General features: G+C 44.6%; 1 protein-coding gene across 1 annotated transcript; it reads right to left on the bottom strand.

Annotated features, from left to right (window-relative positions):
* Nucleotides 1–3560: 3560 nt before the first annotated feature.
* On the bottom strand, nt 3561–19955 carry LOC149466106 (uncharacterized). Its single transcript, XM_089672865.1, has 5 exons — nt 19027–19955; nt 18867–18917; nt 16518–16726; nt 16316–16409; nt 3561–11079 (listed from the first exon to the last, which is right to left on the bottom strand). Exons 1-5 carry the CDS (start codon nt 19040–19042, stop codon nt 10295–10297), a joined length of 1155 nt encoding a protein of 384 aa, XP_089528991.1. The 5' UTR covers nt 19043–19955; the 3' UTR covers nt 3561–10294.
* Between the last annotated feature and the right edge of the window lie 2147 nt (nt 19956–22102).

Below are 22102 nucleotides of genomic sequence, written 5' to 3'. Positions count from 1 at the left end.
ATAGGCGGCACTAAAGGGCACTGATAGGCAGTACTAATGAGGTGGCACGGATAGGCGGCACTGATAGGCAGCACTAATGGGGTGTCACGGATAGGCGGCACTAATATGCAGCACTGATAGGCGGCACTGATAGGTGACACTGATGATGGGTACTGATAGATGGCACTGACTGGCATCACTGCTGGGCACTGACTGGCACAACCGCTGGGCACTGACTGGTGGCACTGACTGGCAGCACTGCTGGGCTGCACTGGTGGGTGGCACTGGTGGGCACAGGTGGGTGGCACTGCTGGGCACAGGTAGGTGGCACTTCTGGGCACAGGTGTGTGACACTGCAGAGTGGCACAGGTGGGTGCACTGCTGGGCACAGGTGGGTGCACTGCTGGGCACAGGTGGGCGGAGCTAGTGGGCGCACTGCTGGGCACAGGTGGGCGGAACTTGTGGGTGGCACTGCTGGGCACCGATCATCAGGGCACTGATCATCAGTGGCCCTGATGATCGGTGCCGATCCTCGCTCTGACAACTGCCGGTTCTCGGCAGTACTTTCCTCACGATCTGACAGCGTGAGGAAAGTGCAGCCGAGAACCGGCACTTGCATTTCCCTGTGATCAGCGTGTCATTGGACACCGCTGATCACGTGGTAAAAGGCCGGTATGATCGGCCTTTTACCACATCTCGTGATCAGCTGTGTCCGTAAGACACAGCGATCACGGAGATCGCCGGGTGCGCGCCCCCCGGGGCGCGCAGGAGAGCGCGTTCTGGGGGGACGTCATATGACGTCCACCCAGAACTGGCCGGCCGCAGTGAAGCCGTCATTCGGCTATCTGCGGTCAGCAACTAGTTAATAAAGATTTCAAAACAAACTTCTTTCACGTCATTATGGGGTATTGTTTGTAGAATGTTAAGGGAAAAAATTAATTTAATCCATTTTGGAATAAGGCTGTAACATAACAAAATGTGGCAAATGTTAAGCTCTGTGAATACTTTCCGGATGCACTGTATCGGATCATCAAGAATTTCAAGGAGAGGTTCAATTGTTGTGAAGAAGGCTTCAGAGCACCCAAGAAAGTCCAGCAAGCGCCAGGACAGTCTTCTATAGTTAAGTTGTGGGATCAGAGCACCACCAGTGCAGAGCTTGCTCAGGAATTGGAGCAGGCAGGTGTGATGCATCTGCACGCACAGTGAGTTGAAGACTTTTGGAGGATGGCCTGGTGTCAAAAAGGACAGCAAAGAAGTCACTTCTCTCCAGGAAAAACATCAGGGATGGACTGATAATCTGCACAAGGTCCAGGGATTGGACTGCTGAGGACTGGGGGAAAGTCATTTTTTTCTGATGAATCCCCTTTCCGATTGATTGGTATCAGGAAAAAACTTTGTCCGGAGAAGAAAAGGTGAGCGCTGCCATCAGTCCTGTATCATGCCAACAGTAAAGCAGCTTGGGACCATTCATGTGTGGGGTCGCTTCTCAGCCAAGGGAGCAGGCCCACTCGCAATACTCGAACACAGCCATGAATAAAGAATGGTCCGCAAACATACCCCGAGAGCAACTTCTCCCAACCATCCAAAAACAGTTTGGTGAGGAACAATGCCTTTTCCAGCACGATGGAGCACCTTGCCATAAGGCAAAAGTGATAGCTTCGGGAACAAAACATCGAACTTTTGGGTCTATTGTCAAGAGACTCCCCAGACCTTAATCCCATTGAGAAATTGTGGTCAATCCTCAAGAGGTTGAACAAAAAAATACCCCACAAATACCGACAAGCATTGATTATGCAACAATGGGCTGCCGTCAGTCAGATGTTACCCAGAAGTTGATTGACAGCATGCCAGCAGGAACTGCAGAGGTCTTGAAAGGGTTGAAGGTCTTGAAGGGTTAACACTGCAAATATTCATGTCATTATCAATACAAGCATTTGACACTTGTGAAATGCTTGTAATTCTACTTCAGTATACCATAGTAACATCTGAGAAAAAGATCTAAAAACACAGAAACAGCAGACTTTGTAAAAATTAATATTTGTGTGATTCTCAAAACTTTTGGCCAGGGCTGTACACACCTTGACGCTTTCCAGCAGCTCTTGCCGAGACTGTGATCTCTGACTCGGTTTCTAAGCAACAGGGAGCCAGCTGCAGATGGAGCTTACCCCTTGTTAGGGATCCGATCGTGTGGTCTGCTGCTGGAGGATGGATGGGGGGGGGGGTGTCCTTAATTTTGAGGAGGATGTCCTGCACGCATTGACTGGAGTTACTAAGCAGCCCGCATAGGGCAGCAGGTTGAACAGAAAAAAAAAAAAACTGACTTGATTCTCCCGGCCACCCACATAGCGATTATTCTGACAGCAGGGAGACTTACTCGCTGTCAGAATACACTGATCAGCATTTCAGGCTGTAGCCTGCAGCACTGATTGAGCGGGGAAAATCCAACAGGGTGGTTGTACAGAACTTGATCGGTAAATCTGTACAACCTCTCTGACCATACATGGATCGAAATTTTGGCTGGTCCCTGTATTTTGTTGTATGATAATTTTTGTACTGTTAGTAATTTACCTTGGATTCGATATGAGGCAGGTCCTGAAGAAAACAAGATATGGGTGGCGAACGGGAATGTGTCAGAATGACAAGGACGGGGCCTAAGCTGCTGTTAGAAAGAGCTGGCCAATAATTACCATTACCTGGTTACAGCTGAACTCTAGTCTTCATTTCAGTCTTGCCCATTTGTACCAGCTCTCCTCCTGATATCTTCAGCCATAACCCTGGTAAACCACTTAAAAACGGCAACGTCTATCTACGTATTATGGTCATCAAGCGGTTAAGGAGACCCCCCCTCTCTCTTTGTCCTGTTTACCATTATCATTGAAAGTGAACGTAAAAGAAAATCACAAAAATATGAGTTGTCCCCAGAAAAGTAATAGAGGAGAAATGTTCCAATGGGGACACTAGTTCTGGTGACCTGGAGGTCCCCAGGGAATTCCATTAATTTGCAAGGATTTCCTCTCACTTCCAGTTTGGCTATGGGACATTAATTGAAGAGAAATCTCCGTCTTGGGAGAAAAAAAAAATCTGACCAGGGTTATACCGTTTTAAGACAACCCTCAGCTGCAACTGTTTTAAGACAACCCTCAGCTGATCATTTTGACATTGGTCAAGGTCGAGTAATCCCTCGTTGTCCAGGATCCCAGTCAGGCTGTGCCCAAACCAAGCTTTTTGGTTGAGCTGCCACTGCATGGCGAATCCAATAGAGGTCACCAGGCACAGAAAAACTGCAGCGAGCCATCTAGCAGATTCTACCTAGGAAATAAAGGGAGGAAACAAAGGGGAAACTCCCCTGCTCTATCCAAAATGGGGAAAAAAAAAGTTTGCCTCTAGTTCCACTTTAAAAGGAGACCTGTCATGATGCTACTGGATTGCCACCACCCAACACAGAACTAGAGCCATGATCACGTGAAGAATGTCATTCCTGTCTGTTCACCCAGATCCATATCATCTCCCCCCATCCACATTCACATCGTAGCGACTTACTCTATTTGACCTTTTTATGTGCAACAAGAGAACCACCCGGATCCAATTTCCAGCCTTTATTCACAAAGACACACTTTGCATGATACAAATAAAAGCGGAGTGAGAGCATTATCGGCACAGATGGCTTAACTGTCACATAGAGGCAAGGAGGGTTACAACAGACTCCCAGTGAAGACCACCAGCCAAAAGATGGAATCCGCGCCGAGTTATCTCTTCATAAGAGACTGCATACAAGAGGGTAAGGGGTTCCTTGAAGGACTTCCGATCTCCGTACATGATTGCCTGTTAAAACACAAAGGAGAGCACCTGCACCTGTTTTAAGATGACCCTCAGCTGATCGTTTGGACATTGGTCAAGGTGGAGTAATCCCTCGTTCTTGACAAATGTCCAGGATTCCAGCCAGGCTGTGCCCAAACCAAGCTTTTTGGTTGAGCTGCCACTGCATAGCAAATCCAGTAGAGGTTACCAGGCACAGAAAACTGGCAGCAAGTCACCTAGAAGATTCTACCTAGGAATTAACGGAGGAAACAAAGGCCAGCAACACTCGGCCGCAAAGTGCAAGAGCAGGAGGGAGTGCTTTCAGCCGCAGCACCGCAAGGGAATGGAGTCAAGACTTGACACTAGTTGGATTGCTCGTCGTCATCCTGCAAGATCTCGGCTGAGGTCTCTCCACCGTCACATAGCACCGAACTGTTTGTAGCCAATGTGTGGTCAAGGTGTGAAAGACGTAGCTCACCAAGAGTCCTCTTCTTGATAAATAGTAAAAATACTGTAAATGTCTTATATATACATAAATAGGACTTGATGGAGCGCTCCTGATGGGCTTGCGTGTCTCACACGGAAAAAAAAACGGCGTCTTTAGAGTTTTCTGAAAGTAGACCCTAAAAAGGTCCCATTATCCGACAGGTAAACTTATGCCGGCCATACATGGGTCAAAAATCGGACCTAAGAATCAGCCAATTTTCGCTCTGTTAGTGGGTCAATGGCACTGGCCAATTTTCGTGGTTCCTCCCCTTTTCGGGGATCAGGCATGTTGGAAAATTTGTGAAAAAATACCGATTTTTCGACTCAATGGTGGTAAAATCGTACAATCGTTTTTCCGAAAAGAGTATGCACATGAGCCGTGACCTGGAAGGAACAGAAGTTTCACCCGTTTATATGGGGTGAACTTAATGCCTTGGTCAGCCAATTTTCGAAATAATTGATGGCGCCATTGGATTACCGAGCAAACATTTTCTATTGTTCGCAATTCAACCCATGTATGGCCTGCATTAAAGTGGAGTTTCACATGAAAAAAATAAGTCAGCAGCTACAAAAGATGTAGCTGCTGACTTTTAAAATACAGACACTTAGATGTCCCTCAGTTCAGCGGTGTCCTCACCACCGCTGGTTTCACCGGCCGTCTTCTCTCCCCGGAGCCGGCATCTTCAGTGTGGGCACCCGGCTGTGACAGCTTGCGGCTGCGCATGTGCGAGAAGCTCTGTGCTTTGTGAATGGCCCCATAGTCTTCTGGGACCTGTCATGTGTTCCAGAAGACTACGGGGGGACAACTTCCACTTGCCTAGGCGATCACAGCAGAAGTGGGAGCGGATACCTGTCAAATTCAGGTACCCGCTTCCCAAAGGTGCCAATCCTTAATGGAGAGCGGGGGACAAAGACTTAAAATGGAAATTCCCCTTTTGGGTGGAGCTCCGCTTTAACTTTGTTGAAAGACAACTTTGGAGCTGAAAGTCAGCACTGAGAGGCTCCCCCCCCCCAAGGTACGATATATATTTACATGTCAAATGACATACATCAGTTGTATAATACAAGCTGCCTCCCAACCCGAGTGCACACAGCAGAATCCATAGTCATTTAAAGTGGAAATTCTGCCTAACAATAACTATGATTAAAAATGTCCCTTCCCCCCCTCCTGCTACCTATCTTGCCTAACCTGTATAAAAAAACATCTATATACTTCTACCTTTTTTAAGTCCGGTCTGGTCATGTGATCCTGCAGCTTTGCGTCCCGTGTCAGTAAGCAGTGGCTGCAGGGAAGAGGAGGACCTACGAATGACGGGAGGCCTATGAATGACATCACAGCTCCCGGGAGAATTCCTAGCTGTCGTCAAATGCTCCCATCTCTCCCCATCAATTGTCTCACCCAGACGATCACGTGACCAGGAGCAGACAAAAAAAAAAAGTAAGTATACACATCTTTTTTTATACAGAAGAGGTAGCAGGAGGGGACATTTATAAACGCCTCCCGGCCCTTTAAGAGCTTTTAAATGCTGGGAGGCAGGCCCTTGGGTTGTGTGACCACTGTGATTAGCTGTCACAGAGGTCACATGGTTGGAAAGCTTCCGATCACTAGTATGCAGTGGGAGCTTTCCGGTCCCCAACCATATCTGTGCGTGCGCTCTCAGCACAGACTGTTGTTTACATAGGGCCACATATGTGTAAAAGCCCACCCACCAACAGGCTGCCACCACATATGTGCTAAAGCCCACCAACCAAGAGGCCGCTACCACATATGTGTTAAAACCCACCCACCAAGAGGCAACCACCACATATGTGTTAAAGCCCACCCACCAAGAGGCAGCCACCACATATGTGTTAAAGCCCACCCACCAAGAGGCCGCTACCACATATGTGTTAAAGCCCACCCACCAAGAGGCCACCACCACTACATATGTGTTAAAGCCCACCCACCAAAAGGCCGTCACCACTGCGGGGAAGAGGTTAAGAATAACTAGTGTTAGGTAGGAGTTCCACTTTAATTTAAAGGACTATTGATTCTGCTGTGTGCACTCAGGGGTTGGAAGACAGCTTGCAGCAGTAGAGTTCTGGTATCTGATGGTGTCGTGCATACTCAGGAACCAGGAGGGCAGTATGACTTATCAGCACAAGGTCCAGCAGATGCAGCTATCAGACCAACGTTGACTCCCAGCTCCAAAGTTGTTCTCTGCAGTACGCCTGCACAGTTTGGCTAGGTTCACATCTGTGCGGGTGGTGCCGCTGCGGATCCGCACAAAAATCCATGCAGCCACACCACCGCACAGAGGAATGCGGACCCGCAGGCGGGTGCCATTAATTCTAATGGCACGCCGCCCGCACTGGAATTCACAACCGTACTGGGAACCTCAGTTCCTGTGCAGGCTGCGTTTTCCAAAGAAATGCAGGAACTTCTTCCCTGCATGTCCCGGGGCACGGGAGTCCATTCAAATTAACCTCTTGGCGTCGGCCGAATGCAAATGTGCGGCCTCCCGCGTCTGGGCCTAAACGCCGAGCGGCTGCACATTTGCGTTTTATTAAAAAAAGATATGTGCTCAGAGCGAGCTCCAAGCACACATGTCCGGTACTCACGGAAAGGTCCCGATCGAAAGAGGAGATTGGGACCTTTCCCGATCATGTGACATCGTGTCACGGCGGTCACATGACTCTAAACCCCGCCCCGCCTCCTGAAACCCTTAAAGGGCTGGGAGGCGCCGGCGCTAAGGGGTTAATGGGCTCTCGTCCCAGTGCAAAACGTGGCTTGCAGGAACGCGGAGATGTGAACCTTGCCTCAAACCAACTAGGGAGCAAGTACTGCGTAAGCCCGATCTTGTCTGGTTCTCTTTAAGATGCAGCATTGGGTGGCCTGACCGCCGTAGGACAAAACAAGCAGTGGCTGAACTCCAATGACATTAGCATTGCTAAAACTTTATCGTTCTTGACACTAGCACAGAAGGTCCACCCAGACCCTCCTCACTCACATTTCTTCTGGGAAGTGGCACAGTAATACTGAACTAAAGGAGGTTCATAGCCAAGGCAATTTTGGCGGTACTTCTCCTATGGTTCACAGGAGTGAACTTCATTCTGCACTCCTGTGGCCCGGTTCTAGTCGACAGTGGGCTAAAGCTGACATCACAGAGCCTGTCCAGACTCTGGAGAGATCCAGACTTTAATGTCAGGATCCACCCAGACGCCTGACACAGTGTAGATATTTGCCAGCACGTCACAGAACTTCAAGTTAAGTCCAAACCATGTTTTATTGGAAGTATGATCGCATCAAAAAGGAGTACAATGTTTTGGAGTCATGCAGAACCCCTTCCTCATTACATCCCTGACAAAGGGGTCCTGCGTGACTCTGAAACATTGCACTCTCTTGTTTGTGATGTGATCGTACTTCCAATAAAAAAATTTTTGGACTCCACTTGAAGATCTGTGGTGTGCTGGCAAAGATCTACACGGTGTCATGCACGATCCAGTCTCCAGCTAGTGGTTGCTGCAGCACCCAGTATCCTAGAGCCTCTTCCAGGAATGTGTGCGATGGGAATATGGATGGCCACCAAGATGCCTGGACAGGCAGCAGGCCACTGAGAGCCTGAGCCAGCCGCTCCCGCCTCCTCCACAGCCCAGCGCTCCAGGGAGTGCTGAGGAAGAGAGAGCCGGTCTGCCGGAGACTGAGAACTGAGCAATCAGCGGTGTTTGATCGCTCTGTTCTCGATCTTAGAGCTGAGATTGATGCTGAATCCAACTAGGTGAGTATGGTTTTTTTTTTTTAACCCCATACGTTCTTTCTAGGTGATATATGTGAGGAAGGTCTAACACAGACGTTCTGGGATTGATTCACTAAAACTGGAGAGTGCAAAATCTGGTGCAACTGTGCATGGTAGCCAATCAGAATCTAACTTCACCGTGTTCAATTAAGCTTTGACAAAAAAAAAAACTGGAAGATGATTGGCTTCCATGCAGAGCTGCACCAGTTTTTGCGCTCTCCGGTTTTAGTAAATCAAACCCTCTGTCATTGTCTAGAACACGGGTGTCAAACTGGTGGCCCTCCAGCTGTTGCCAAACTACGAGTCCCATGAGGCATTGCAAGATTGACAGTTACAATCATGACTCACAAAGGCAGAGGCATGATGGGACTTGTAGTTCTGCAACACCTGGAGGGCCACAGGTTCAGCAACCATGCCCTAGATCATGGGTGTCAAACTGGCGGCCCTCCAGTTGTTGCCAAACTACAAGTCCCATGAGACATTGCAGGATTGACACTTAAAAGCGTGACTCCCAAAGGCAAAGACATGATGGGACTTGTAGTTTTGCAACACCTGGAGGGCCACCAGTTTGACACCCCTGGTCTAGAACAATAAAGCTTTACCAATGATGTCATCAGAGCGCGCCCGGTCTCTTTGTGACGTGTGGGGAGCGCAGCTGAGCTCCATACGACCAGTATCCGTGCCTACAGATGTGGGCAGACTGGACTTTTGAGAGGCGGCTTTGCCTGGACCTTGGAGAGCCAACCCCTTCTTACAGTATTTTGTAGCCGACCATTATTATCTCTTTTTTTTTTTTAAAAATAGACATTTTCATACTTTTTGACCCTTTAACAGGGGGTCACCTCTCACGATTCATCTTTAGCAGTTCATATACAAAACCTAAAATTTCCTAGACAAGAAGCATGTGTGTCAAATGTCGATATTTCTTGAGAGGGAAGGGGGCAATAAAAAAAAATCGGAGGCGCCGGGCCAACTTGGTTGGGTGGTTCTGCAGATGATTAGGTTACCATAGTTGTTAGATGTACAAGGAACAAATCCTGACAGCTGAGCTTTCTCTGTATAAGAAGGATCTGTCCGCTGATTGTGTTTTCCAGCATGCTGGCAAACTTCTGCCATGAGCCAGCCATCCAGCTTTAGTAGCAGTTAAAGTGCACCAGGCGGTTTTAGCAGCAGACAGAATGTCGAGAAATGGGAGGAAATGTTCTCGCTGCACTTGTTTTCCTCCAACAACGAATGTTTTAGTGTATTTTTTTTTTCTAGAAGACTTGTATAAGTGCCTCCTCCATCCTGTGCTTCATGATACCCAGCTAGGAGATCAGATTTTGGGAGAGTCTGGTGCCAGTGATGAAGACGCGAGAGTGTAAGAGCTGGTAGACTAGTAGAAGTTACTGTTCTACTTCCGTGTTATGAGAACGAGAGAAGAGCTGGCCGAAGGAGATCACGTTGGACTTGGTGCCCAGATTTGGCCTTCAGCTTTAAAATTTGAATTTGTGCGCGTAATATCAAACTCTTCTATGACATAACCTCACATGCTGCCTATGTACCGCCTGCTCGCCAATATGGAACAAAAAAAAAAAAAAAAGACATCGGTAATCCATGAAGCCAAGCCGTGAGCAGTCTGTGAAGACTTCTTTCTGTCCATGAGGATCTTCTCACCAGTAGGTAAACGGTCTACTTCTGCAGCATTGTGCGGCTGTTTTAAGCGGCCACCGAGTTGAAGAAAGAGAATAAACCATCCCCAAGCTGGCACGCTCGTAATTACTCCCCACCATTGCATTTTTTCCTCCCAGCAGAGGTGGAAGCCGCAGAGAGCTACTGATCCTAAGGTAGATCTTCAGATTTTCATCCCTTTCAACACCACCTGCTTTTGTCTCCTCCAAATTTGCGTTTGCATGAATGTCGGCGTTACATGTTTCCCTCTCTGGGAAATGTAAAACTGCTGAATGTTTTTTTTTTTTAATCCACTCTCACTTGTTTCACTTTGAGTGAAGATGAAAAAAAAAATGTCAACTTGTCCGTCAACGCTGGAATAAAACTGAATGAAGCGGGATTTAAACGGGTCATAACTGGATTCAAACTGAATTCTTGCTCAAACGTCATTCCTGATTTGGATGACCCGTGTTCATCAGCCAGTCTCTGCTTTCTCTTGGTCCAAATAAAGAAGGCCAAGTTGGGTGAGAAAACTACAAGAATGCGTGTCGAGGTTTCACGCGTACCAGCATTTAGAAAAACACTTCTAAAATATTCTTTTATCCTCAGAATTCTAGTTTCTTCTTGTGTATCCTTTCAAAATGTTTGGCTAGGCCCTCCTTCCTGGCGAAGACGTTGCCGCACTCTATGCAGACAAAGGGCTTGTGGTCCGTGTGGGTCATTTTGTGTTTGGCCAGGTTGGACTGGTTTGCAAAGCCGCGGCCGCACTCCGGGCAGATGTAAGGCTTCTGGCCGGTGTGGATGATCCGGTGGGAGATGAGGTTGGACTGGTTGGCAAAGGCCTTGCCGCATTCGGCACACATGTACGGGCGCTCGCCTGTGTGGATTACTTGGTGAGCGTTCAAGCAGGAGCGGCTGGCGAAGACCTTGCCGCAGACGGTGCAGGAGAAGGGTTTCTCGCCCGTGTGGATCCGGAGATGCTTCACCAGAGCTGGGTTGTTGCTGAAGCACCGGCCGCATGCTGGACACTCCACCGGCTTCTCTCCAGTGTGGACCTTGGCGTGGGCCTTCAAGTTGAACTTGGTGACGAAGAGCTTGCCGCACTCTGTGCAGGAGAACGGCTTCTCGCCGGTGTGGACGCGCTGGTGGGCGACCAGGCTGGGCTTGTATCGGAAGCACTTGCCACACTCGATGCAAGTGAAAGGCTTCTCGTCCGAGTGGCAACGCTGGTGTTTGGTGAGATAGGAGTAGAGGCTGAACCCCTTGCCACACTCCGAGCAGATGAACTGTTTGGGTTTGTCTGCTAGTTGCCCATACTCATCAAATGGAAGGCATGTAGCTCCAGATGTCGTGGCTGAATCACAAGAGTCTTGATCATTCATGTCATAGCCTGGAGAGAAAAAAAAGAGTTAAAGCTTGGGTTCAACTCCAATTGTTATATTTAGGTAAAGGCACAGTTCACCTTTACCAAAAAAACTACCTGTGCAGGTAAGAGGCGTCTGTAGATAAAAACAGCAGCTTTGACCAAGGCTGAATAATGCTCTTGCCATAGGTGTAGGCCATTTACCTACCTCCTAAAGCCTGACTAAAAACTCCCAAAGATGGCATCCTGTCCTGCCTTGTTACTAGGACGTTGCTAAGAGACTCCCAGCTGTTACTGTTCATCTCCACTATCCCAGGAGAAAGTTCTGAAATGCTGAACTCAGAGCTACTGCTATGGGGAGAGAGCGCATGTGAAGGGGTTTGAATCAGAGAAAGAGCTCACTCCCACATTGATGGAGGTGACCGGTAACAGCTGGGAGTCTCTTAGCAACGTCCTAGCAACAAGGCAGGATGCGGTCATATGACCCCCTGGGAGTTTTTCAGCCAGGGCTCAGGAGGTTCGTAAGTGGTCTACACCTATGTATTGGATTTCAAATCTTTCAATCGTGGAGACTCAGCATCATATGCGGTAGTTACCTAGGGTGGTCTGCATGCAAATACGACCTATCCGGGACCATACAATCCTCCAGACTCCTATCCACCCATCAAGGCACTTTTAGATTTGCATAAACACCTCCCAACAGCCAGCCCACTGCTTGCTTTGATCAGGGCTGAGGGATCCAGAGAAGTACTGTTGAAGGGCGCTGTGATGATTTCAGGACTCTGCCGGTTCCTCCCACCGAGGCATGATCTGCTTTCATTGCAAAGAGAAGCACAGGGACCCAGTGATGACTAGATGTAAAATAAGTATGCGATGAAAATGGAAGGTTACATTTAACCACTTCAAGTCCGGACACTTTCGCCCCCTTCCTGCCCAGGCCAATTTTCAGCTTTCAGTGCTATCACACTTTGAATGACAATTGTGCAATCATGCAACACTGTACCCAGATGAATTTTTTAGCATTTTTTTGAGACAGATAAAACTTTATTTTGGTGGTATTTATTCACCACTGGGATTTTTTTTTTATTATATAAATGAAAAAGTCCAAACATTTTGAAAAAAAGGGTTTTTCTTATAAAATTTTGCAAATAAATCATCTTTCTTCATAAATCTTGGCCAAAATATATTATCTTTTTAGTAAAAAAAAATAACCCAAATTAGTTTATAACCAAAAATTATAATTGAAAAAAAATTTTTTTTACATTTATTTTATTTTTTTATATTATTTTATTTATTTATTTTTAAACATACTGTCACCATAGCAGTACAGTGTCACCATAGTGACACTGTACTAATTGTGGGGGGTGATGAAGATTTTCTTTTTTTTTACACTCATTGTTTTTACACCCATAAAGGCTGTAACAGCAATCATTTCTCCTTCTCTCTGGCTGCATTCCTGCAGCCATTGAGAAATACTGTGGGAGCTGTGATTGGTCACAGCTTGTCACTTGGTACAAGGCTGTTGTGAATAGCCCTATACCATATGATCTCTGTGATCATTTACAGATTTCACACGTAGTAAGCAATGATGTCAGAAGTTTTGGCTGGAGTTGAGCTTTCATTTTTGTACCAATTGTCTACAGGAGCAGGGGAACACCCCGAGATAGGTGGAGATACCCCTTCAAAATAATGTAGGGGAAAAGCCAGGAACTACAACGAAGACATTTTATGGATAAAACACAAGATGACTTGCTCACCCAATTCTTCTAGAACTGAAAGTTCCGGAATGGAGAGGATATCTGACCTAATTCTAATTCGCACAAGGGGGAAAAAAAATCCTTTTCAGTGATGGTGTCTATCATACAAGATGTGTCCAGAAAGTGATGAGAATATTTTCAAAATTATTTCATTCAAAAATTTTTTCCAATTGAACAGTCTCCTTTAACCACTTCCACTCCGGACACTTTTACCCCCTTCCTGTTCAGGGCAATTTTCAGCTTTCAGTGCTATCACACTTTGAATGACAATTGCGCAGTCATGCAACACTGTACCCATATGAATTTTTTAGCATTTTTTTGAGACAGATAAAGCTTTATCTTGGTGGTATTTATTCACCACTGGGATTTTTATTTTTTTTGCAATGTAAATGAAAATGTCCAAAAATTTTGAAAAAAAGTGTTTTTCTTATAAACTTTTGCAAATAAATAGTATTTCATCATAAATCTTGGCCAAAATTTATTCCGTTATCTTTTTAGTAAAAAAAAAAAAAAAAAAAGCCAAATTAGTTTATAACCAAAAATTATAACTTTTAAACTTTTTTTACATTTTTATTTTATTTTTTTATATTATTATTTATGGGGTTTTTTTTTTACATACTGTCACCCTAGCAGTGTGACACTGTACTACTTGTGAGGGGTGATGAAGATTATTTTTTTACACTGATTGCTTTTACATCCTATATGGGTGTAAAAGCAATCGTTTCTCTTTCTCTCTGGCTGCACTACTGAGAACTACTGAGTGAGCTGTGATTGGTCACAGCTTGTCACATGGTACAAGGCTGTTGTGAATAGTCCTGTACCATGTGACCTCTGTGATCATTCACAGATTTCACACGTAGTAAGCAATGATGTCACAAGTGACATCATTGCTTACTACTCTGCATGTGATCACTGATTGGCCAATTAGTGATCACATGATCGGGACCTCGTACAGAGGTCCCGTCCAACGATCTGTGTATCACTGTGTCCAGCGGGCACCAGATCGCGGTGCTGCACACTCCCAGGGAGCGCGCACAAGCAGGGTGCGGGGAGCCCGTTTATAAACGGCCACCCGACCCTGCACTGCCACCATCCAGTCGTTTATATACAACGGCCAGACGGGAGGTGGTTAAAGTACGCGCCTTGCGAGTGTACAGAATTACACATGGAGAGGGGAGCTTGTCTGGTGCCACAATAGATCGTCAGGTGACCAGGGAGATGAACTGCGGTGACACCAGCCACCGGGAACACCAAACCTAGGCCCACCGCGGCCGGAAGTGACATCAGCAGAGGGTCGGAAGTGATGCAGGATGAGGGCGGAAACAGATCTAGAAGGATATAGTAAGGGCACCAGTAGATGGTATCACCAAGAGCTGGGGCCAATCTTGGAGTTGATTGTCGATGGTAGATAGTGGGGATGTGTGTGGGAAGCCAAGAAGTTAGTCTACTCACTCACCCAACTGACCAGTGATGAGAGTTAAAAAAAAAAAAAAAAAAAAACCCACAAAACAAGGAGTGCCCGGTCCTGCAGCAACTTGGGGGTGACTACTCCACTCTGAGAGTCCGAGAAGTGCCAGGCAATATGCATAAAACATCACAACTTTATTATAAAAAAAGTCATATGAGCAGCCACGTACCAGAAAAACGAATTCACAAGATGGATTCCTAAGACTCGCAAGCCCCATTGGGTGGAAGATGCCAGAGCCTGGTGGGAGAATTGATCTCCAGGTGACCAGGGAGATGAACTGTGGTGACACCAGCCACCTGGGAAAACTAAACCTCGGCCCAAAAGTGATGCAGGATGAGGGCGGAAGAAGATCTAGAAGGATGTAGTAAGGGCACCAGTAGATGGTGTGAGCAGGGCTGGAATCACCTAGAGATGGGGCCAATCTTGGAGTTGATAATCGATGATAAATAGTGGGGATGTGGAGCAATGAGACAAAGCAGAACATGATCTGGTGGAATCAAATGACCACGTTTCGGGGGCAAGCCCCTTCATCAGGGCACGTGACCCTCTGCTGACGTCACTTCCGGCCACGGCGGGCAAAGGTTTGGTGTCCCCGGCGGCTGATGTCCTCTCCCTGGTCACCTGGTGACACTTTATGCATATTACCTGGCGTACCTTGAACTTTCAGAGTGGAGTATTTATCCCCAAGTTATAGCAGGACTAGGCGCTCCTTGTTTTGTGGACCTTGCAGGTACACACATCGCTCCCAGCAATTTTTTTCCATTCTTCATAGCATCCCTGGAAGTCTTCAAGTGGAATGGCATTCAGAGCCTGCATAGTGGCTCTTTGGACGTTATCCACACTACCAAAATGGCGTCTTTTTCAAACCCTTCTTCATCTCTGGGAATATGAAAAAGTTGCAGGGAGCCAATTTGGGGCTGTAGGGTGGATGGAGAAGCACCGAGATGGGTTTTGCATCCAAAAACTCTCTGACAGCCAAAGCATTGTGATCAAGGATCCAAGTTGAACAGATCCAAGGACGCAAAAAACTTTGTCTCAAGCGTCCAAGAACTTCCAGGTAAAATCTTTTGATTCACAGTTTGACCAGTAGGTACAAATTCCTTATGGACAATTTCACATGAATCAAAAAAAAATACACGACCATTGACTTGACTTTTGATTTGCTCATTCAAGTTTTCTTGGGGTGAGGTGACGTGGGTGTGTACCATTGTGAAGTTTGTTTCTTTGTCTGGGGATCGTACACAAACACCCAGGATTCATCTCCCGTGATCACTCGACTCACAAAATCAGGCTCTCTTCTCAAACGGGCAAACAGATCTTGGCAAACGAGTTGCCGATGTTCCTTCTGATCAGGTGACAAGTTCCTTGAACACATTTTTCTCATGTTCAAATCGTGAGTCACGATTTCATGAACAATTGACTCAGTAATTCCATTTTTCCTCTGCATTCTGATAGTGAGCAGTCCATCACGGTTGAGAACAGACCTCACTGAATCCACATTCTGTTCCATTTTTGACGAAGAGGGGCATCCTGATCATGGTTCGTTTTCCATTTTTGACGAAGAGGGGCATCCTGATCATGGTTCGTTTTCCATTTTTGACGAAGAGCGACATCCTGATCATGGTTTGTTTTCAACACCTTCTCATCCTTCCTGGAAGACCTTCTGCCATTGGTAGACTTGTGCAGATGATAGCGCAGCTTCTCCATACCATTTCCAAAGTTTCTGATGCACTTTTACCCAATTTCACAAAAAATTTTTATCATGTACCGCTGTTCCAAACTCACATTTCTCTTAATACAAGGCACGTGAACAGGGTTTCACAAAAAAGAATGTCTCAACTCTGACAGGGCGGGAATGCAACTGATCAGTGTTCTAATGCATACCTGGCACCCCACCCCAAATGACCTTGGCCAGCTTCCCCTTCCCAGAGCCCTTCTCAAGCGTTGGAACTTCATTCTCATTCTATTCTGAACAAAATTCGTATTGAGCCAAGCTGTTTTCAAAAACCAAGGTGGTATAATCTGCAGCTCCACTTACCAGCATCGATATCCACAGGCTCCTGCTCCTCTTTGATCCGCATCTCATCCGCTTGCTCTGTCTGCGTTGCCACCTCGTGGCCGGAATCATCTAGCTGAGGGTTAAACAGCAGAATATCTATTAGTCGCCAAGGGTCGTAAAAAGACAACATTGGAATATAGTAAAAAAAATGTATCACAATTGTGGAGACTGTTGGGTCTACCTGGTCCTCCTGGTGGGTGCTGTCCTCTCCTTCCTCCTTGAAGTACTGCCGGGCCTCGTAATAGTCTGTATCATCACGCTGGTCTCTGTAGTCATCTTCAGCAAAACTACGTGGAGAATCCTCGGCTTCTTGTTTAATACTCTGTGGGTAGTGAGGTGTGAAGGAGGGAGGTGGACTCGGACTCTTCTCCATTCTGCTCCTGAGTTCATCTAGAAGCAGATAAAAAAGTCTTTTTTTTTTTTTTTTTTTAACAGCAAGATATCAAGAATTAGAATTTCTGACAGTCCGAAAACAATCTTCTGCTTTTCCTTTATACTGGATTTTTCAGATTACAAAATAACCAGAGCTAGGTTTTGGAGAACATTTACCTATGGCCTCCCTGAAGAACTGCTACCCAAGGCCAACGAGAAAGCCCATTCACTATTTCTACCTTTAGCCACCTGGGAAGCCCCACACTTGGAGAATTTCTATCTATGGCCTCGCTGGGGAACTTCCACCTATGCCCACCCCGAAAGCCCCAGACTTTCGGAACTTCCACCTATGATCTTCAAGAAAGTCCCACACTTGGAGAATTTCCACTTATAGCCACTCTGACTGCCTTACACTCGGTTAACTTCCACCGATGATCTCCAAGTCTGGGGCTTTCACTGCGGACATCAGTGGAAGTTAACCGAGTGTAAGGCAGTCAGGGTGGCCATAAGTGGAAATTCCCCAAGTCTGGGGCTTCCAGAGAGGCCATGGGTGAAAGTTCTCCAAGTCTGGGGCTTTCAGGGTGGTCATAGGTGAAAGTTCTCCAAGTCTGGGGCTTTCGGGGTGGTCATAGGTGAAAGTTCTCCAAGTCTGGGGCTTTCGGGGTGGTCATAGGTGAAAGTTCTCCAAGTCTGGGGCTTTCAGAGTGGTCATAGGTGGAAGTTCTCCATGTGTAGGTTTTAAGGGTGGCCATAAGTGGAAGTTCTGCCAGTCTGGAGCTTTCATGGTGGTCATAGGTTGAGGTTCTCCAAGTCTGGGGCTTTCATTGTGGACCTCAACCTATGACCACCATGAAAGCTCCAGACTGGCAACTTCTACCTATGGCCAACGAGAAGCCCACTCACTATTTTTATCTTTGGCCACCCGGGAAACCCCACATTTGGAGAATTTCTACCTATGGCCTCGCTGGGGAACTTTACCTATGGACACCTAAGCAGCCCCACACTTGGAGAACTTATACCTATGTCCTCTCCTAGAAGTCCCCTATTTGGAAAACTTCTACCTATAGCTTCCCCTGGAAGCCCCACAGTTGGAGAACTTCCACCTTTGACCACCATGAAAACCCCACATTTTGGAAACTTCCATCTATGAACACCCTGAAAGCCTCACACCTGGAAAATTTCCACCTATGGGCACCCTGAAGGTCTTATATTTAGAGAACTTCCACCTATGGCCTCCTTGAAAGCCCCAGACATGGAGAACTTCTACCTATTACTATTATGACTAAGGCCAATGTAGGAGGCTGAAACACGTAAACTTTTAGGAATCAATTCCTTTTTATGGTTTGATGGAATAAAGATATCACTTTTTAATGTCAAGACATCCTGGTGCCAGATCTTTACTCTCTTCATTAGAACATCTATCTAAGGAGACCCTGAAAGTCTACACACTGAGAATGTCTAACTTTGGCCACCAGGGAAGCCCTACACTTTAAGAACTTCCTCCGATGACCTCGCTGGAGAACTTCTACCTATAGACACCATAGAAGCCCCACACTTGGAGAACGTCTACCTATGGCCTCCCCTGGAAGCCCCAAAGTTGGACAACTTCAACCTATGGCCTCCCCTCGGAGCTCCACAGCTGAAGAACTTCCACCTTTGACCACCATGGAAAACCCACACTTTTGGAACTTCTACCTATGGCCACCCTGAAAGCCTCAAACTTGGAGAACGTCTACCTATGGACACCATAGAAGCCCACACTTGGAGAACGTCTACCTATGGCCTCCCCTAGAAGCCCCACAGTTGGAGAACGTCTACCTATGGACAAAATAGAAGCCCACACTTGGAGAACGTCTACCTATGACCTCCTCTGGAAACGCCACAGTTGGACAACTTCAACCTATGGCCTGCTCTCGGAGCTCCACAGTTGGAGAACTTCCACTTTTGACCACCATGGAAACCCCACACTTTTGTAACTTCTACCCATGGCCACCCTGAAAGCCTCAAACTTGGGAGAACTTCCACCCATGGGCCAACCTAGAGGCAACCACACTCAGAGAACACACAAAACAAATACGAGTTAGAAGACATGCACCCCATCCCACAACGCAATACTTGCACCCTTTTTTCCCGGTGGCTGCAGCTACTATCTTCTTACCCAGTGAAGGCTTCCGATCCTCCATCTCGGTGTACCCGGCTCTGCAGAGCCCTAAAAGGTGTTTAAAAAAAAAGAAAAGAAAGGAGTTTGAAAAACTTTGTTTAGTCAACAGATCGGGACCAATAAAAATCGGTTAAAGTGGAACTCCAGGGAGGATTACCTTCATAGTTATCCATCAGATGAATGTTTTGGTTCCTTGGGAGGACCTCACCGTCATACGTCTATGCCCTCCCATGCTTCTTGACTGGCTGTAGGTTCTAGACCCCATTGCTATGGTCACCCCTCTCCTCCTGACCATTCACAAAACAGAGCCCAAGGCCGTCTAGTTTGTGAATGATAAGGAGTGGGAGGGGGGCAGAGATGCGACTGTAGCTCCAGGATCTAGAGCTGGACCTCCTCCGGCATATAAACGTGATGACGTCGAAGTCCTCCTGAGGGACCCACACATGTCCACCTGCTGGAAACCTACAAAGACAATCCTGTTTGGAGTCTGGCCTCAAGACTTGATGCAGGATGTTCGTTGAAAGGGGGGGGTGGGGGCAAAAGGATTGAATGACGAAGACGGATCTTCTCTGACCCCCCCCCCCCCAGACTACACAGACAGAACTCTCGCTGACGCAACCGCCGTGATCCTTGCCGACCAACCCTTCAATATCAACGTAGATCGAATTTTTTTCCTCGTCGACACGAATCACAAAAAAAAAAAAGAAAAGACAGAAATTTTCCTATCGCTGCCAACGGTTTCGAAAAGTTTCATCGCTTCTTTTCCGTTCTCTTTAAACATTTGTAAAAAAAATCGTCTTCTCGCCGCGGTAAAAAAAAAAAAAAAGACATGGCGTGCGAATATGATGGAAGACTCCGATAAAAGCGACGTTCGTTTCGCGGAGGGATTCTGTTTATATCAAGGAGGGGTGGTGTAGCGCCGTGGGCAGGGCCACAGAGAGGTGACCAATGGTGGGGATCAGATGGAAAGTGAGTTAATGTAAGTGATGAGATGAACAATGAGAAGAGGGGGGAGGGGAACAGGGGAGTTTGGAGGTGTCAGAGATGTGAAGTCAGAGGAGGACAGTCTGCCCCCATCACCACTCTACTAACCCCTCACCCTCCACTGCCAGCAAACCGTCCGAGCCCCACACAGGAAGGGGAGAGACACAGCCACCGTGACGTCACCTCCTCCCCGGACCCGCCCACTCACGGGAAATGTAGTTCTCTGCAACTTTCCCGGCGCTAGAGGGGAGGTGATTCGGCTGCATTTCCCCGGGCGGCCATGTTACCGGAGCCCATAGAGGAGACTGCAGGAGGGACAACCAGAGGGGGGAATCTCACGTTAGCTGTCACCCCTCACCTCTGTGCTGCAGCAACATTCAATGTGAGTCCTGCCAATCAATAAACCTTTTATATATATTTATACAGGGCTAGCAGAGGTGGAGAGTTTTATTATTCCTGGAATTATTATTGTTATTATTATCATATTATGATTATTATTTGTAGTATTATATTTTTTAATATTGGAATAGTAACATGACATCATTATTATTAGCAATATTATTATTTTATATTATGGTGACTCGTATTATTGGTATTACCATTAGAATGGCATTATTAGTGGCATTAATATTATTATTATTATTTATGTTGATAATGATTATTATTATATTAGGATATAATTAAATCAATATTAGTGACATTGTTATTATTATTATTATCATAATTATTATTATGGAATTATTATATCATTATTAGTGGTATTATTATTACTTTTGATGATGATGATTTTCATTATAATTATTATATTAGAATACCATTAAATCATTATTAGTGACATTATTATATCATTATTAGTAATATTATTATGATAGCTTTTTTTGATGATAATTATGTTTATTATTATTAATATATATTAGGATAGCATTAAATTATTATTAGTGGCATTGTTGTTGTCATTATTATTATGATTATATTATTATTATATCATTATTAGTGGTATTATTATTATTATTACTTTTGATGATGATAATGATTTTCATTATAATTATTATATTAGAATACTACTAAATCATTATTAGTGACATTATTATATCAGTATTATTACATTTTATTATGACATTATTATATCATTATTAGTGGTATTATTATTACTTTTGATGATAATGATTTTCATTATAATTATTATATTAGAATACCATTACATCATTATTAGTGGTATTATAATTATTATATCATTATTAGTGGCATTATTATTATTATTACTTTTGATGATGATGATTTTCATTATAATTATTATATTAGAATACCATTAAATCATTATTATGACATTATTATATCATTATTAGTGGTATTATTATGATAGCTTTTTTTGATGATAATTATGTTATTATTATTAATAGATATTAGGATAGCAATAAATTATTATTAGTGGCATTGTTGTTGTCGTTATTATTATATATATTATGGCATTAGTATTATATCATTATTAGTGGTATTATTATTACTTTTGATGATGATAATGATTTTCATTATAATTATTATAATAGAATACTACTAAATCATTATTAGTGACATTATTATTATATCAGAATTATTATATTAGAATACCATTAAATCATTATTAGTGACATTATTATATCATTATTAGTGGTATTATTATGATTTTTTTTTATGATAATGTTCGTTATTATTAATATATATTAGGATAGCATTAAATCATTAGTGGCATTGTTATTATTATTATTATTATTATGATTATTGTTTTATATTATTTTTATAATGATGATGATGACTATGAGTACTATTATTATGACCTTGTTAACATTGGAATAGTACCATTACATAGTTATTAGTGGTTTTTATTATTGTTATTATTTATGTTGATGATGATTATTATTATATTAGGATATAATTAAATCAATATTAGTGGCATTGTTATTATTATCATGATTATTATGACATTATTATATCATTATTAGTGATATTATTATTACTTTTTATGATGATAATGATTTTCATTATAATTATTATATTAGAATACCATTACATCATTATTAGTGACATTATTATATCATTATTAGTGGTATTATTATGATTGGTTTTTTTTTATGATGTTTGTTATTATTAATATATATTAGGATAGCATTAAATCATTATTAGTGGCATTGTTGTTGTTGTTATTATTATGATTATTGTTTTATTTAGTGACATTATTGTATCATTATTAGTGGTGTTATTATTATTATTAT

Source organism: Staurois parvus, unplaced genomic scaffold (genome assembly GCF_062004578.1).
Source record: "Staurois parvus isolate SC_StPar_1 unplaced genomic scaffold, SC_StPar_1.0 ptg000132l, whole genome shotgun sequence".
NCBI lineage: Eukaryota > Metazoa > Chordata > Amphibia > Anura > Ranidae > Staurois > Staurois parvus.
This window is presented reverse-complemented; position numbering and strand designations above follow the sequence as displayed.